The sequence below is a fragment of the Bidens hawaiensis genome, unplaced genomic scaffold, assembly GCF_021521415.1.
Source record: "Bidens hawaiensis isolate Kalapana, Puna unplaced genomic scaffold, B.hawaiensis_p1.1 tig00032833_1, whole genome shotgun sequence".
Lineage (NCBI taxonomy): Eukaryota > Viridiplantae > Streptophyta > Magnoliopsida > Asterales > Asteraceae > Bidens > Bidens hawaiensis.
In genome coordinates this window covers 105,534-123,800 of record NW_027505267.1, presented here as the reverse complement: position 1 = coordinate 123,800, position 18,267 = coordinate 105,534, and the positions used below count along the sequence as shown (strand labels likewise).

Below are 18,267 nucleotides of genomic sequence, written 5' to 3'. Positions count from 1 at the left end.
ACATGATTCAATTGCTTCCTTACACACCATGTTTATGTTCCATGAACCCCATCTTGTGACTGACCACACAAACCTAACCCATGCAGACCCCACTATTTGCACCTTACTCAAAACCTACACCCAACTGTTCCAACCAGCCCATACCCTACCCCCTAACAGGAACCACGACCATCACATTCCACTCACCAATGAATCCTACCCGTAAATGTGAAACCGTATCGATACCCGCATTATCAGAAGCAAATTATGACGGGTTTGATTGAAGAAATGTTAAGTGATGGCATTATTCAACCCAGCTATAGCCCTTTTTCCTCTCCGGTGCTTCTCGTTAAAAAAAGGACGGATCATGGCGATTTTGTGTCGATTACCGAGCATTAAACGTCGTCACCATTCGAGATCGTTTTCCCATTCCGACGATTGATGAGCTTCTTGACGAATTACACGGTGCTAAAATCTTTTCGAAACTTGATTTGAGAGCGGGCTATCACCAAATCCGTGTGGCAAAAGAGGACATCCACAAAACCGCCTTCCGAACTGCCGACGGCCACTATGAATTCCTCGTAATGCCCTTTGGCCTCACAAACGCGCCGTCGACCTATCAGGCAGCTATGAATGACTTGTTTCGATCGGTTTTACGCAAGTTCGTTCTTGTTTTTTTTTGATGATATATTGGTGTATAGTAGTTCCGCCGATCAGCACTACCAACATCTTCGCCATGTTTTTGGCACCCTCTTGAAAAACAACTTCAGGGCCAAACCGTCGAAATACGTCTTTGCCGTCACCGAGGTCTCGTTTTTAGGCCATAAGATTTCCGGTCAGGGGTCGAACTGGAGCATGACAAAATCGAGGCGATACAGAATTGGCCGATTCCAGATTCGTTCACAATCCTTCGTGCATTTTTAGGGTTAACGGGATATTATCGACGCTTTGTCCGTCAATATGCTCATATTGCTTCCCCGTTGACAGATCTTTTGAAGAACAAGGAATTTGCTTGGAATGACAAGGCCACCAAGGCATTTGAAGACTTAAAACAAACCATGCAACGGTTAGTTACTCTTTCCTTACCAGATTTTACAAAGTCGTTCGATGTAACAACGGATGCATCAGGATATGCAATCGGGGCGGTATTGTCACAGCAGAACCGCCCAATCTCGTTTTTCAGCAAGAAGCTCTTTGTTACCATGCAAGGTCAATCAACTTACACGAAGGAATTATACGCCATAACAGAAGCGGTAAAAAAGTGGTGGCAGTACCTCTTGGGTAGGCGATTCCGAGTACACACCGATCACCCAGACTATACAAACACCAGAGCAGCAAAAATGGGTCACTAAATTGATGGGTTACGATTTTGAGGTTCACTACAAGCCAGGAAAGGAAAATAAGGTAGCCGGTGCAGTCAGTAGAGTTCAACAACCCATGAATTTTGCTATCTCCTATCCAGTCCTACAGCCGAATGGTTACAAACCAAATTTACGTCAACAACTATTGGAGGAGTTCCATTCCTCATTTTTGGGAGGCCATGCCGGAGTAACAGCAACAATAAAGAGGATTACAAGCTCTTTTTCATGGCTGGGAATAAAGAAATATGTAGCTGCGTTTATCAGAGCATGTCCAACGTGTCAGGTACCCACTCATAAACCTTATGGTCTGTTGCAACCCTTACCAACGCCTGAAGCCCCATGGTTTGATATTTCAATGGACTTTATCACAAGTCTACCATCCACAAAGGGGAAGTCGGTGATATGGGTCATTGTTGACTGATTGTCGCCACATTACACGGCTCTCTCGTTAGCTTCTATTTTCATGCGAGAGATTTATCGGTTACACGGGTTGCCCGAAACCATAGTGTCCGATCGTGACCCACTTTTCATTAGCCGTTTTTGGAAAGAATTGTTCAAGCTCATGGGAACTAAGTTGTTGTATTCTAGTGCCTATCACCTTGAAACTGACGGCCAAACCGAAGTAGTGAACCGCTACCTGGAAGCCTACTTACGAGCATATGTGATGGATGAACCAACAACATGGCAGAAATACCTCTATTTGGCAGAATTTTCCTACAACACTCATTATCATTCGGCAATTAAAATGTCACCTTTCAAGGCGTTGTATGGATATGAGGCTTCTTCCATTCACGATTACTTTCCAGGAGCCACTAAGAATGCATCGATCGAGACGTCACTCATAAATCATCAACGTATCATTGAATCATTGAAACTTGCTATTGAGGAGGCAAAGGCTAGGATGGCAAAACAGGCTAATAAGCATCGGCTGGACAAGGAGTTTAATGTTGATGATATGGTCTACTTGAAGTTACAAAAATACCGACAGTCTTCTGTGCAGCACAGGAAGAATCACAAGCTATCGCGACGGTTCTTTGGGCCCTACAAGATCGTCCAACGCATCGGGAAGGTGGCATACAAACTGCTCTTACCAAAAGGATCAAGAGTGCACCCGGTATTTCATGTTTCATTACTCAAACCGTGTTTTGGAGATACTACCAACTACAGTGGTGATATCGATGCCTTTAGAGAACAAGATCTACACGACTTAAAGCCAGAAAGCATCGACGATGTCCGGGTTGGTGACTTTGGACAAACTGAAGTGCTAATCAAGTGGCGACAACAACCAGTCGAGGACTCAACATGGGAGGACTTGGAGATACTTAAACAACGTTTTCCTTCCTTTAACATTGAGGACAATGTCATTTTTCAGCAGGGGCAGTTGATACATTCCAACCCATTGTTAACGGGCCATATGAACAGAGGAAGACCAGCCCAGAAGAGGAGCCCATGACCCGACCCAGGAGAGAAACGAAGATTCCTAAAAAGTTGCTAGACTAAGTCAGCTAGCATGTGCTATTTGTTCCATGTTGCACGTTTCCCATTTTTAGCATGCATTTAGGAGAGTAAAACCATGTTTACCATTATTTCCATGCATCCATGTTTACCATTTATTTCTTCATTGCATTTTATATTTAACTTGGATTAGTTTGCAATGAAAAGATCAGAAAATTTGCCCAAAGCTTACTCTTTCTCTCTAGATTTTCTTGAGTTTGATCCACTTACGGATTACATACCAATTAGTGTCGAGTAAACCCAAAAAACCTGTTATGCGTTTGATACCTTGTAACAATTAGTGTGCAACACGTTCAATACCCAGACTCTTCGATTTGCATATTGTTTGTTTTAAATTCTATGACTATTCTACTTTTGAGTTATAATTGCTTATATATTTTACTTATTTTACAAATTGATTTCAAGTTTGTTCGATTCTACATGTATTGTTCGATGATTCTACAGGTGTTGTTCAACCTTTTAGTTTCACTTTGTTTACAGATTGTCTTGGATTATCTTGGTTTATTATTTGCATATTTATGTTGCTAAGTGAAGATGATAATGTTGCTTTAATTTTAGCATCTTATTTATTTTTTAGGTCAAATACTCAAACCCAATTAACCTAACCCGATAAAACCCAAACCCGACCCGAGAAACCCGAAAGTATAACACGAAAAACACCCAAAGTGGTTATAATAGATTTAGGACTGCAACTACATCATATATGAAAAGTTAAGGGTATTTAGGACACTCAAGTACGTTAAGCCAAAATTAATTTCACATAAATTTGAGAAAGCAAGTGGATATATTGCATCTTTTGGTTGTAAACGAAGCAATCGTTCATGAATTGTTCGGCGGAAAGTTCATTTATTTTATAAATAAACAAACATGAAGACACATTTTATATAACTTGTATGTTCATCAACATTCATCACAAATTTGGTTTTCTGAAACTAGAAAAACATTTTGCCCAAAATCAAATCCCTGGTAAACCATCACAGATTACTTCCATTCACCATGAAAATTAAGAATCCATGGCTCTAATGTTCTTGTAACATTGGAACCTTAAACATCCAAACATATTCCAGTTTCAACATTATCTTTTCCAAGTCCCTTAACAAAATCTACATGCAACATTTCATCAAGAAAACCATTAATCATTCAGGATAACTTTCTTGAGCTTTTCAACTACACTCAAAAGTGTCGAATTCCCTTCACAGGCTTCACTCAATATTGTAAGCCTCCTTGCAATTTCCAAACCCTGCAGTGACCCGTTTTCAGCTTCTTCCAGTTTTTGATAACTTGCTGGCTTCTCATATTGTATAAGTTTTACAATCATCCCCTATCATAATAAACATAACATTTATTATATCTTCAAAATCTATGAAACAAGATAGAAGAAACCTTTGACACAGAAAACAAACATACCTCATGGTCTGATTTTCGGGAGTAATCACGAAGGATAGATTTGGCCAATTTATTTCTTAATGAATTCTTGTCACCAGAATGATTACCAAAGATGAAATACGATAAATGATGAACGACCAATGTGAACGCAACTGAATTTCTAGTTAGTGATCTGTCGAGGGAACCGGAAACCCATGATTTTACATATGCTTCCAGAATAATTTCATCATCCTGTTAATTAACAAATTTCCCACTAAGTTAAAACAGAAATGAAAGTTTTAACTTCTTGAAAACCATTTTATTTAATAAACATAAGATTGTTAATAAATAATATTTCTTACTTCCAAAGGTTCTAGATATCCTGCTTCTTGGGCTAAGCATTTTTCCAGTGGTGGCAAAAGCTCGAGAGCTCTAATATTTGATAAGGCGTTCCAAACCGCAAGTCGGACCTGAGCTCCAACACAACGGTGCAAATACATTGAAATTTGCCTTCCGAATAACAAATCACCATACGATGCACCAGCAAAATTCTCCACTAAAGTTTCTATAAACGTGGAGTAACTGTCGTGTATCTCCTTGTCAAACTTCAAAAAGCCAACACTATTAGTCAATCCAACTTCCAACAACTTTTTATCAAGAATCTGCCCATATAACTCCTGTAAATTACTGTAAATGTCTCGAGTCTTCTCGTCTTCAAGAATATCCATCCCGGAAAATAAGGTTACAGATAAAGCATGCAGTTTCCAAATTACTGGCACGTTCAGGATCGAGTAGGAATTAGAACTGTGACTGGATATTACTTCAAGACCTAGAATAAAGAACAGCCCACTTTTGGAAACTTCCAGGAAGTTAGGGTTGACCGAAAGGTTGACCAATTTGGTGTGGTCAACGGTTGAGATCGGACTGAGAAACCAATGATCAGGAAGTGGTAGCCTTTGATGAGCCCATTCTGTTACCAAAGAAGTGTTTGCTGACGGGTCAACGTCTTCTTGAATGGTGTTGAGAGAAAACTGGCTCTTTTTTGAGGCTCCGTGTTGACCGTCTCTAATTTTGACTTTTGACTTTGACTGCTTCACATGCAACCATCTGTTTTTAAAATGAGATATTAGATTCTCACTGAACATTAAGTACTCTTCTTCTGTATACTTCCATCCAAATGTTAATGATCGGCGGATACCAAAATCAAGATATTTGAGATTTTGTGGTTGTAGCAAGATATCTAGCACCTTTTCCAATATAAATACATCCATGGGGCCCACGAGTAAACATAAGCCAAAAGTACAATTTAATCTTTCCATATTTATGTTTCTCTCTTCAACAGTAGGGTTTTCTTTCTTTTTAACAGACTCAACCAATAAGATCTCAAGCAACTGAAGGACCAATCTTGCATCCATTTGGGCCACAAAAATGTTTAAAGACCAGAACCCTCCACCAGCAGCCCCCCATCCAACACCGACACCTGGTGCAGGACCACCTCTACCAAACATCTCAACAGATTGCATGAGTTGACCCAAAGAAGTCAACTTCATGAAAGCTGTCAGTAACGCTGCCATCTCAGGTATAGAACGCTTGAGTATACCATCAGTAAGAATACTATCAGCATTTTCCGAACTCTGGTGGTCAATCGATGAATCGTTAACCTCGGTTTTAGCTAGCTTTATCAGTTTATTAACTGTAATAACAGTCTCTAACAGCCCGCTAAGACAACAGACAGAGGCTAATGATGTTTCTTGATTACTTTGATGTCTATATTGACTCAGAAGCTCGAGAAACGAGCCAACATGATTAACATCACTTCTGTTAAAGCTCAAAATCCGATTTGTGATTAAATGTAATCCAATCTTTGGGATGAAATCAGGTAGCCATGGAAGATTCCCACTTAAAATGGAGTTATCCTCTGGAACCACACTTTTTAGAACACCAAAAAGAAAGCGAAAAACAGCAGATATTACCCATAAAACATTAGTCAAAGTCGGCCCTTCATTTTCCGCACATCCAGACAGCGATAATAAGCTAGATAAATAAGGATCAGTTTCCAAAGATACCCACTGAAGTGCTAAATCAATCATGGGGCCCACATGTGTCCAACACCAAGTCTCTGTGTCATTCATGGGCTCGTCTGTTGACTGGTCAACCTTCTGTGAAGAGTAAAAATTTGGGAGTGTTCTGGTCAAAGCCTCCAGGACCAGATATGACTCCTTACTGATGGCAGTGAATTCTTGAATTATATTTTTTCCCATTAATTTTTCAAATGTGGGAATGTCTAACCAGATGCAAAGAGCTGGAAGCAGGTCTGAAAAGTGAGATACACAACACCCGTATTGAATGCAGACCTTCCAAAAACGTAACTGTTCAACCAGTAAAGCTGATAAAAGTTTGAATTTTTCTGTTTCAATATTCATCCAGTGATCTTGAGGAAGTGCACAACGGTATAAATGCCACGTCAGCTTCTGGAAAGTTCCATTGTTCACAAATTCCACACACGTTTTTCTCTCTGATCGAGCCAGTACCTTTTTAACATAAAAGATTTAGAAAACATTTTTGGCTTCATAACTAATCCAAACTGCTTAGAATAATAGATGAAGATGGTGTAGATGGGTCATACCTTCATTAAGATAACAGATTTTATCTTTGAAAAGTCGACTTCGGTTTGGTTTTTTGTAGTGAACCTGTGAACAATAACTTGAACTAGCCTCTCACACTTCATAATTGCATTTGCACATGTAGGAGAATGTCTTGCTATTGCAACGAGTATTGAAATTAGGCTTTCTTCCAAAGCTGCTGATGGGTCAGACTGAGAACATACAGAACAATTTATTGGTCATGTAGCATTTGACCAAAAAGTCAAACTAGAGTAATTTAATCATTCTTACCTCCAACAGATAACGAATTCTTGGAAGAATTCCCATTCTAACTAAGCCTGCTGCAACATCTTGTGTTGCAACCACCATGTCATCTTTTATTGTGTGCTCATCTTCGGCATCTTCTTCATCTTTAATAATCTTATCAAAAGGAAAAATGTTTGAGGGTTTAGTGTTGTATTTCCAAAATCCACCATGAAGAAAACCAACATCAATGTTCGGTCGACTTCTAAATATGGGAGCTGTACAGACATTCTTCTCAAAGATTCCTGTTTTCTGGAATAAAAAAGTGTATCTTGTGAGAAATTAATTATGACAAAAATAACTGATAAGCTGAGTTGAGTAAAGAAAGTAACTTTACCTCAGAGATATCAAACAAGAGTTCATTGAAGTTGTAGCTCAGGGCACACTGAATGACTCTTGCACAAGCAATAACCACAGAATTATGGTTATCATCAAGACACATCCTACGAGTCACAAAACATGAGTTATATATGCAATATATTATTCTCTATGAAATCAAAAGCATGATAATGAAAATGAATTTGGCTTGATTATTATGTTGAACTTCATAACAGATGGCAAGAAAATCCATATTTAGATTGAAATATATGAAGTCATGGGTTGAATCCTTCCAAGAAAATCTTGAACTTAAACTTACCTGAGTGCTAAAGCAAGTTCAGGTTCTGGACCTAGTGCAAAAGCCCAAAGAGCCTCCCAGTCAACATTTTTGTTATGATTACCAACTTTCAAAGTTGACCCTGTCTGGTTCTTGATAATATTATCTTGTGCTTTAAAAAGAACAGATGCCAGAAGATGCAAAGCAAGAGCCCTTTGTCCAGGAACCTTATATACAAATAGCACGAGAGCAAGTAAGAACAGTATGGGTTTATATCGTTATGTCAAGGTGTTAGAGAGTATAATATATATGCATTGAACAATTTAGATAGTAGAGTATAGCAGCAAGTTATCCCTGCAACTGTCTCCAATAATGTTGCAACTTGTATAGTATTATATTAGTTTTCATCTAGTATAAATATGCAATGAATGTTATAGTTCAGTGAGTGAAATACAAGTGCATTTCTCCCAATTCTCTGTTCTAAATGTTAACTGATATACACAAGGTTAATGAAAATGACCATTTTTCTCTGTGGTATCAATACCAAACAGACAGCTTTTCGATTACATACGATGCATGAATATTTTGCAAGTATTTGAGAAACAACTTAAAACTACATTGAAGGTTCAAAAGATGATATAATGGAATAAAGCAGTCTGCTTGACAGTATAAGTGAAAAAATTAAAATGATTTTTAGTGTGTGTGTGTGTAAAGGAATAAATTGAGTAATATAACTAACCACGCTTCTAGTGAGAGCAATTGCTTCTTTAATGGTGTAACCAAGAGCACCAGGGTCACCCTCGGTTCGAAGAAAGTCACGTTCAGAAGCATTTTCAACACTACCTGGAGCAAGATTCGTTGTATGGAAATTAAATATATTTTGGCAGATAAACAATAATCTCATAAGAAAATGCAAGTGAAGGTAGCATAGGTACCTGACACCTGACCATAATCATTTACAAGATCTCCATCTAAAGAAAATCTCAAATCCCTTGCGGCCTCAACATTTGTGCTCCATGTATCCCACAAACTGGTAGCGGATGACTTTACTTCTGGCACGTCTTTATTCTCTAACTCTTTCTGTATTTGATCTGGGTTTGTAATAATCATGCTATGAGCATTATCAGTCATTGATTCCTTGCTTTTACTTTCACTGAATGCTTCAGCAATGGAGCCAATAGCAGCAGAGCTAATAGAACTATTCTTTTTCATTTTGTTTTGCCCTCGTTTTTGTAATATCTTTATTAATTCAGGACTCATCTTCTTCATTATCTCAGCCTGTGCCTCTGCAATCTCATCAGTTGACATTTTTTCCAACCGAGCACGATTCTCAGCATCAATCTCACTCTCAATACTTGTAGAACCATGTTCAATACCTGCAGATACATGAGAAGGATTCGAAGTTGTGTTCTTTGACTTGACGGTTGACCGTGTACCATTGCCAGTATTACTCTGCACGCCATCAATACCAGCATTGCCTGTGTTATGCTCATGGCTCTTCACTACTTCTGATTTTGCACTGTTTAATTCCTTTTTAACATCATGTGATTTTGCATTACCATCAGATTTGTGTTCTTTCTTGTTATACAAACCGGCATTGTCCTCATTATTTACTATCTCTTTCCGCTGTCTGAAATCCAAAGCTTTTTTCTGTTTCCTTTTAATAGGATTAGCCTCGGCTGCAACTAGATTGAAGTTTGTAAGATCTTCTTCTTCTCTATCTTCTTCCTCGTCATCTTTACCATGGCTGCTCAAACTGGTAATCCTTGGAGCCCAATGCTTTCAAACATCAAACATATATACACATCAGATAACTATGAGTAGGGGTGACAGTTCAGTTTAAAACCGTGAAACCATCCATTTGGTTTCATGGTAGGTTTTTTTCTTTAACTTTTGGTCAGTCGGTTTCAAAAACTTCAAACCGCATAAAACCAAACCGGACCGTAAGATTGATAATAAAATTTATTTTTAAAGTATCTCAAAATGCATATATATTAGGCATTTGAGCTAATTGAATTAAAACTCATTACTTGGATTATGTGGGTTAATTAAAGTACAAAACTACAAATCAGTGGGCTAACTGGCTAAGTACTTAATTGAAGTGCAAATCGGCAATGAGTCTTGACCTCCCATGTGACAGACGCTGAAGTTTATGACTTTCGGTGACAAAATAATCAACAACTTAAAAATTTGAGGATTATAGTTAGATCATTACCTCTGATTATAAATTCTGTTTTCGATTTTGGTTTTCGTGTACATGTATATGCAGCAGTATATATCCCTCACAGAGAATGAGTTGTCAATATAAAGTTAAAAACAACAAAATGAATAAAAACAGTAATAAGATCTTACAGGTCCATGAGAGCGGTGGCGAGCAACAGGAAACGGAAGAACAGTAAGCCGAGGCTGTGTCACCGCCTGATTAACCTCCTTCTCAACTATACCGCCCATTACACCTGACGCCATGTCACTCTCACTAGGTTTCATCGTCGTCTTCTTCCGTCCAGTAGACGAATTCTCACCCTTTCTGTTTGATTTCTTCATTTTTTTTTACCTCAAACTAAAGTCTTATCGAATTAGTTGTTGATTGAACTTTTGGTTCGTTCGTTATTACGGAGCAAACTGAATTGGGGGCGAAGACGAGGGTTTTTACTAAATGGGAACTGAGAGTCGACCCAAACGCCCGCCAAACGGCACAATAGTGAGGAGCCAGTAAAACCGGGAGAGATCACGACTCAAACCCTGATAAGCAAGGGTCCTTGTATCTCCAATATAAATTGTTAATATTGAGGTTTGAAACCCCCTACCTCTCACTAATAGAATGAGTGCTCTACCATTGAGCCACATCCAATTTAATTTGAATTTGAAATTGAAGGTTGGAATTCGGTTTTAAAAACTCGAACTCAGTTTGCTTCAAATTTGATTTAGTAATTGAGTTTTGAATCGAATAAGAATTTGTTATTTTAAATTAGATACGAATTCAAATTATATATGCGTGTAGGTCTATATGGAAACATATTTCTAATTACATTAATCATATATGGGCTAGTTATTTAATATTAAACCCAAGCCCAATGTCAAATAAATTTTTTTTTTTGGATTCGGACGATTCAAATTAAATAATTGAGTTCGAATCCATGTTCAAAAAATCAAAATTCGAATGACTTGATTAGTTTGAATATTCAAAATTTGATTTGTAGAACACCTACAGTTGGGTTGCTTAATAATTTTCAACAGTACCTCAATATTATTATCTTCATAAATGGTTCTCATGATAAGAATAGTCAAAAGTCATTTTGGTCATTTAAAAAAAAAAAAAGAAACGGTGACATGTCAATGGTGGAAACAACAAAGCCGTCAGACCCTAAGATATGGGTGCAAACAAACCGAACAAACACGAATAAGGTATTGTTTATATTCGTTCGTTAAGAAAATATTGTGTTTACGAACACTTACCGAACGAGATTTTATGTTCGTGTTCGTTCATTAAAAAAATTAATGTGTTCACGAACGGTTCAGGAACACATATAAAATCGGCAGAGCCTAGAGATTGAGACCGATGTATTCATCAATAAGAATAATGAAAGCCTGTAAACGAATCGAATGAACACGAACAAGGGCATATTCGTGTTTGTTCATTTAACTTTAAAAAAACACGGACACTTAATCGAATAAATATTTATGTTCATGTTCGTTCATTTAAAAATGGACATTTGTGTTCGTTTGTTTAAAATCTAAACGAATATAATTGAACAAAGATAAACGAACATACATGAACAAATGTAAATTACACAAACAAACATAAACGAACTTAAATAAAAAGACTTAATGAACGCAAATTCACAAATATAAAACCTTTAAGCAGATAACATATCTAGATAATATTTAATTATTTTATATTAATACATAAACAAACATAAATAAACAGACATAAACGAACATAAACAGACGTTCATGAACATAAATGAACGAACGTAACATGTGTTCATGCTCGTTCGTTTAATTAAACGAACACAAATATTTTGTTCATGTTCGTTCGTTTATTAAATAAACGAACATAAACGAACTTTACGTCAAACGGTTCACAATAGTTCACCGAACGTTTAGTTCATTTACAAGCCTACCCTAAGAAGAATAATTTGTGTAATTAATGAGGTTTAAGGACAATAGTTGAAATTTGATATACACAGTGTAATGAAATAATGTAATTTGTTCTTTTATTAGCATTTCAAAGTCTAAAAAACCTTATTCTTATAGTTGTCCGAATGTTGATAATGATAAGAATTCAGAAGAGTTGGGCATGCATGTGGTACAAAAAAATAGAGATTTTTTTAAGCTCTCTTATACTTCAAAGTAATCAACCAACATCAACAAACAAGTGGGGAAAAAAATTGATGTGAACCGTTCTAGAAATGATCATTTCCATCGTTAAAGCTCGACTCGAGCCATGCTCAAACCTAAAACAAGCTTATTTGATAAAGGAGTTCGAGGCTGAGTTTTAAACATCGATCAAGTGTAATAAATACATAGATGGTTCTGATTCTAGATTTAGTCAATACGGAAACCATAGTGAATAGAATTGCGACATTACCTATAGAATAATACATAGTCGTAGTAAGGTTAATTAGTGGTACCAGACTGTTAAAACTTAAAACAACTACTAGTCTTACTAACAAGAAAACATATTATGAAAACATCAAACAATGACGCAAGCTAACATGCACAGATACTAAAAAACCACCGGTCTTATGTATCACTAACTTAATCACGCTCTGGAGCATTAACAGGTACTTTCCCGGCAGCATGTGTCCATGGCATATCCAGGTCAGCAGCCTTAAGATGATTGTCATTGTTAGTGGGGCCCGGTGGAGATGAACAAAGAGTTGGAGTGGCAAATGGAGATGAAAAAGGTGAATGCTTGACTGAAAATGGACTAGGGGCCATTCGCTTTTGAACAGGAAGGCCGCCACCTCTGTTGAAAATTGACAAAGATTCGGTAGCAACACAACGTTTGGTAGCATCGTCTACAAAGATGACATCATCGATTCTTGCCATTATGTTAAATGCCAAACTCTCCATCACCCTTGAGTAGCTTTCGAGAATCGACTGCCCAACATCCTGCAACCAACAACAATTTCAGAGATTACACAAGGAAATATGTCAAAGAACTTGATACGGGTGGCATAATTGGGCATGTGAGATTGGTTTTGTAATGGGTTAAAAGGGTAATGTGCAGTTGGTTTTGTAATGAGTAAATTTGAGAAAAATAAACCATGATTATAATTTATTTTTCATGATTATAGTATAAAGCAGTCATTAAAATAAGTGGATAAATAACTAAATAGAAAACATATGTTCTTTGCAAGGTTTTAGAGTTTTGAAATTTAAGGTTAAAAATGGACAAATGTGATTTTTTTGAGAAATAGGTCGAGTGGCCATAGTTTAACAGTTTTTAATGAAATGGCTAAATAAGATATTTCAGTTAATTTCTAGGGGTATATATGATATTTTAAATTTGGGTAGGCATATATGACTTGTGAAATGTGATAGTTTGTAGAAATACACATGAAATTTTCCCTATTCTTTATGAGCATTACTCAGTCAAATACGATTACATAAATTAGGATTTCAATAATAATCTATTTACAAAATAAGCTTATTAAGACGTTCTATGCATTTAAAAATGCGCTTTGGGTGCCTTTGGAACCCCTTAAATCTGCATTTAACCAGCCGGTTTCAGATTTATAATTTAATTATCGATAGTAAACTATATGCATGCTTCGATCTAACATGACAAGCATTTGCAACAAAAAAACTAAGGGTTGCATAGAAGACGAATTTAAATGCGTATTAAGCATACTTGCATACCTTGTTATATTGAATTTTGCTCATATCCAATGAGGTTTGTGGAAGGCCAGGAAAACGAAGTCTCAAGCTATGTAACAGGGTCTCTGCTCTTTGTGATAAGCAACTGTTCTTATCACCGTCAGCAACTAAGCCTTTAACCTTTGAACTCAATGATGAACGCTTACTTTTTGGATGCTTTTTATGCTCTTTAATCCTCCATGCATGGACAGCTGCTTCAATCCTATTGGCTATTTCCAGAGTACGGTGTTCTGATGACAAATCTAGGCAATCAAGAAGACATTCTGGAGAGAACTTTTCTGCGGTTATGTAACGGTACATGATTTCACCTAAACACTCTTTTCCATTCTGCATTAATATTGAAAAAAGAATTAGAAAAAGACTATAAAATCAATTCTTGCACTATATACATATAATGAAGTAATGAACAATACGGAAACTTATTTACCACAAAATAGTCTTTTACAAGAGCATACAACGCTCTCTAACAGCTTAGGAAAAATAGGGATATCATATTAACACTGTTTAGCACAAACTAGACCAAATGAATGTATCATACACTTCCATCCTTGCCAAAATATTCTAACAGCAAAACACAACTGCAAATATATGCAAAAATGTGTATATATATTAATAAAACATTCAAAATTCGTCAATATCTGCTTGTCTCGTTGAAGTTAAAACTGATAAAATATATTTATTAAGTGATCAAATATAGAAAAACATACCACCAACAACATTATCGAGTAATGACCATATAGAACTTAGAATCTTAGATAAATCATCATAATTGAAGGAGGAAACAAGAAAGTATAGCAATTTATGATGCTAAATGACTAACATGCAAAGCCAAAAAAACAGAGCATCCAACATTAAAAGAGAAAATAAAGTCATGCATGTCAAAAGAAGGGAGAGGGATTATTGACTGAAGTTGTGTGACAATGTCCAATGAATACTTTTTTGCAAAGATTAAGATGCATATGTTGTAGGCACGTGATTCAGTAAATTTCTACAAATCTGCTATCCAGATATATTATACACATTTAGGCAGATAAAAGATGACATGGATGGATATATTTGGCCAAATCCCAACAATGGAAAATATCAACATATCTTATAAGTTATAATTCACTTGAAGATAAAACTTTGGGGAAATCAACAGCTTGAAAATATACCTTTGGCAATGCTTCCAAGTAAGCACTTGGTATCTCCATTTCAGCAAGCACGTTACCATTTATTGCTAATGCAGCCTTGAGTATCTGATTTGTACAGTCCCTGTACTGCTGCAACTTCTTTCTGGCATCCTCTGATAACCCTTTTGTAGGAACCTTAGGATAAGGTAACCACCACTTCTCTTCCTGCCTAACTGAAGGTCTTCCAGATGGAACATTTGATGAATATGCATCACAACCATCACCTTGAGGTAGAACTATCCCACGATCAACATAACAGAACTCCTTATTGCAAAATCCATCTAGTATACTAATTAGCATAGCATCAAGCTTCTTCAAAGCTGGAAGATTCATCTGCATATCTGACCGCTGATGTGGGACCATTACTTCATACGTGCCTCCACCTGGAAACTGTTGTATGGAAGGCACAAGATCTACAATGGAATCACTCACAGATAAAAGCCATTCCATTTCCCTCTGCCACATTACCTTCTTCTGTGGCGCCAATGGCTCCAACCGCCATAATTCTCCAAACACAGAAGCTAACGTTTTTTAATCAAATTCTAATCAGAAAAAAGATAGTACGGCCAAAGGTAAATTAGGCTTGGCACATTAGAACTGAACATTCACTGACCAGAAAGATTTGTAATGGCATTTGAGATTGCTGGGGCCGTACAGACTCCTTTGCCTCCACCAGACATGTCTTCACCAAGAAGAAGCTTAGCAAACCGTTCCTTCATCATGTCAATCTCTGCAAACCAATGAAAAATAGACACAGCGTTCACGAGTTTGGTTTTAAGTCTCATTGTGCTAATTTTATTTTTTTTAAATGAGAGAAATTCACATGCTTCAGAGGTTTCTAGGAGAGAGATGAAAATATTCTGGTTTCCAGGCGATCCCTAACAATGTTGCAGACCATATGAACTTTTGTTCCGCCGTTTCAAATGGAGGAACGAACCACTATGAAATAGTAAAATACTCAAGATTCGTCATTTCAAATGGCAGATCGTGAACAGTGCAAAGCCAAGTAAGATGCTCGATGGGATGTGATGTGTACAATCTAACTATTACTAGTGGTCCCTCCATATGAAATGGCGGATTAGGCGTGTTTTATAGTGGTTCCTCCATTTTAATCGGCGGAGCATGTGTCCATGACATAGTCTGCAACAATGCAAGGATCCAGATCACCTAGAAACCAAAACAAATTCATCTCTCTACTACTTTCAGAAAAAAAAATCCTAATTTTGCCCTATATATGAAGGATAGATGTAGAAATTCATCATCTCAAGCTATACAGAAGCCCTAATCACTGATTACACCGATGCTTGAGTGTTCAATTTCAATTAAATTGTAACCTAACAGCATAAAAAGCAACAATTCATTTATTCAATTCTATCTAAACTTAAATAAAATAGCAGTAAGAGATGATGGATACGAACCAGAGATATCGGAATCAGGCTGCTTTCTAGGAAGCTGCTTCTTTTCCCAAAGCATCATCATGTCCTTCCCGCCAAACGAAGGAAAGATGCAATCCGTGACGGAAACTGTACGGAAGCCATTGTGCGGAGGAGAATAAGTCAACGAGCTACCGCGGATACTGATGCTGCTGGAGGTTTCAGACTCGCTGACGTCAGCACTGAGACTGTAGCTCTGATCGCAGCATCTCTCGCTGCTACTCCTGCTGTCGTTCTCTTCTCTCCCACTCCCAACCATTCGATCAGAAACCCTAACTTAACAACCAGATCACATTTTCAGATCAGTGAATTCAATTGACGAATTACAGATCTCAGGAGACGATAGCGGTGTCGGTGACGTGACAGTGGTTGTGGCGGAGAGTGAGAGAAGATGAAGATGAAGATGAAGATGAAGATGAAGATGAAGATGAAGAATGAACGGACAATATAACACATTAACACGTTACGCTCAGAATTACCTACGCATATAAGAAATATGAAATATCTTCATATACCACCCCTTTCTTATTGTACACATGACATATTATGATAGTTCTTTCAAAAACTCCGGGCTCGTGGCTCGCGACTTGCTCAATAAAAGCTCAAATAAAACTAGCTATAAAAAATTAATATGAAACACCCTTAGCTGATTTGGATCATTTTAATAGCCGAACCAAAATCGACCCAGGCTCAGCTCGACTCGTTAGCTCGATCTTAAGCTCGTTTAACTTCAAAATCGACCTAGAGCCGTCAACTCGACGTCGTCGTCACCTGCAAGATAAGGCCAAAAACTTGACTTTACTAACCAAGCGAGAAAAGCCCTTTCTATCTTCTTAGTCAAGCGCGCTAGCTTCAATCAAACTAAAGCGCACACTAGAAAAGAAAGGGCTTAGGCTTCGAAAGGCGCCGGCTACCTTCTTACTGACAGCACAGCTACGTGCTGGCACTCAATTAGTAGCGCTGGCACGTCACTCGGCTCCTCGGCTGAATGATGTAGTGGTGAACCTCTCTTTCTAATTCAGTGCTCTCCGAACCGTGCGGGAAGGTTTCCCATCACACGGCTCATCAACTTGATCTTCCGGGGGAACCGTATGTCCGAACAGGCCTGGAAAAAGAGGTAAGGTCTCGCTTTCCTTTTCCACTCAAGTGTACGGCATCTGCCGTGCTTAGGCCCCTTCTTCCCTTCCCTAATAAAAGAGTCCACCGCCAATTCTAAAAAGAAGCTTCCGGAAAGATATTCTAGTAAATAGAAAACTCGCCATTCATTCATGAACTGTCTTGCCCGTGCCATCAAGAGCTCCAGCTGCAAGAGGATAGGATCTTTTTAGGCGGAGAAAGGGTGAAAGCTAATAATCACTTTTTTCCATAACTTACTTGGAAAAGGGAAACTCATGCCTTTCCTTAATTAGTTACTTGCCTCCTTCTGCTACTAGTGATTCAATTCCAAAGATGGAGGAAGTGTTACCCAGCGTCGAAGTGAAGTTCCTTGTCTCAGCGTCCTTCTTCCTATTGGAAGGGCCCCATTACTTTGGCAAAGAAGGCCCTACCTCAGACATTCAATCAACCGGTTTAGACAAAAAGTAGGGCAAGTCATCAGGTATCGAACTAGGGCATCGTCTCTTGGGCTTTATTCAGTTCAGGTACCGCAGCGGTCGACGACTTGGCTGGGGCGGATCTTCACTCATTATCCTTCTTCGAACCTTTTGGTATGTATTGCCCCCTAACTATAGATCAGATCCAGCAGACGAGAAAGAAAATTCCACACTGCTGCTGAGTCGTCGGACTTATCCACCAAGGGATTCGTGGAATTTCTGTGGATTGCGTTGGGGGAAATCTATCAATCGCCGTTACTCGATCCGAACAGGAACTGACCTGGAACCGAACTACCACACTATGTCCTGCTGCTTCCCTGGTCTGACTGGAACTATTACTAAATGAGATTTCCTGGACCACGTTGATGGTACCAGCTTGAGTGAAGGAAGTTGGAGTAGAAAGAAGAAGGCATCGTTGCCCAACCAATCAGATCAGTCACCAAGGAAAAACGTGGCAAGTCCT

The 18,267-nt window shown here is 38.0% G+C and overlaps 3 protein-coding genes across 3 annotated transcripts; 1 reads left to right on the top strand and 2 right to left on the bottom strand.

Moving 5' to 3' along the window:
- The first annotated feature begins 2,085 nt into the window (after window positions 1–2,085).
- Window positions 2,086–2,793, top strand: LOC143611973 (uncharacterized). Its single transcript, XM_077086066.1, has one exon. The coding sequence runs from the start codon at window positions 2,086–2,088 to the stop codon at window positions 2,791–2,793; it is 708 nt and encodes a 235-aa protein (XP_076942181.1).
- Window positions 2,794–3,926: 1,133 nt separating this feature from the next.
- LOC143611964 (transcriptional elongation regulator MINIYO-like) lies at window positions 3,927–10,265 on the bottom strand. The gene is made up of 10 exons (XM_077086057.1): window positions 10,074–10,265; window positions 8,657–9,500; window positions 8,461–8,564; window positions 7,764–7,948; window positions 7,464–7,569; window positions 7,115–7,378; window positions 6,847–7,035; window positions 4,583–6,751; window positions 4,263–4,472; window positions 3,927–4,176 (listed from the first exon to the last, which is right to left on the bottom strand). Exons 1-10 carry the CDS (start codon window positions 10,263–10,265, stop codon window positions 3,988–3,990), a joined length of 4,452 nt encoding a protein of 1,483 aa, XP_076942172.1. The 3' UTR covers window positions 3,927–3,987.
- A 2,111-nt stretch (window positions 10,266–12,376) lies between these two features.
- LOC143611965 (rop guanine nucleotide exchange factor 1-like) lies at window positions 12,377–16,484 on the bottom strand. The gene is made up of 5 exons (XM_077086058.1): window positions 16,198–16,484; window positions 15,393–15,509; window positions 14,762–15,300; window positions 13,590–13,934; window positions 12,377–12,839 (listed from the first exon to the last, which is right to left on the bottom strand). Exons 1-5 carry the CDS (start codon window positions 16,469–16,471, stop codon window positions 12,483–12,485), a joined length of 1,632 nt encoding a protein of 543 aa, XP_076942173.1. The 5' UTR covers window positions 16,472–16,484; the 3' UTR covers window positions 12,377–12,482.
- Window positions 16,485–18,267: the final 1,783 nt, after the last annotated feature.

What these genes read in the sequence shown, in the direction of transcription:
- LOC143611973 (XM_077086066.1), top strand. Translation starts at nt 2,086, where the DNA reads ATGTCACCTTTCAAGGCGTTGTATGGATATGAGGCTTCTTCCATTCAC.
- LOC143611964 (XM_077086057.1), bottom strand. Translation starts at nt 10,265, where the DNA reads ATGAAGAAATCAAACAGAAAGGGTGAGAATTCGTCTACTGGACGGAAG. An exon ending in GAACTTGCTTTAGCACTCAG is followed by an intron (nt 7,570 to 7,763) that starts GTAAGTTTAAGT and finishes TGTGACTCGTAG; the next exon opens with GATGTGTCTTGATGATAACC. An exon ending in TCTTGTTTGATATCTCTGAG is followed by an intron (nt 7,379 to 7,463) that starts GTAAAGTTACTT and finishes TTTTTATTCCAG; the next exon opens with AAAACAGGAATCTTTGAGAA.
- LOC143611965 (XM_077086058.1), bottom strand. Translation starts at nt 16,471, where the DNA reads ATGGTTGGGAGTGGGAGAGAAGAGAACGACAGCAGGAGTAGCAGCGAG. An exon ending in ACTTGGAAGCATTGCCAAAG is followed by an intron (nt 13,935 to 14,761) that starts GTATATTTTCAA and finishes ATATTAATGCAG; the next exon opens with AATGGAAAAGAGTGTTTAGG. An exon ending in GCAAAATTCAATATAACAAG is followed by an intron (nt 12,840 to 13,589) that starts GTATGCAAGTAT and finishes TGTTGGTTGCAG; the next exon opens with GATGTTGGGCAGTCGATTCT.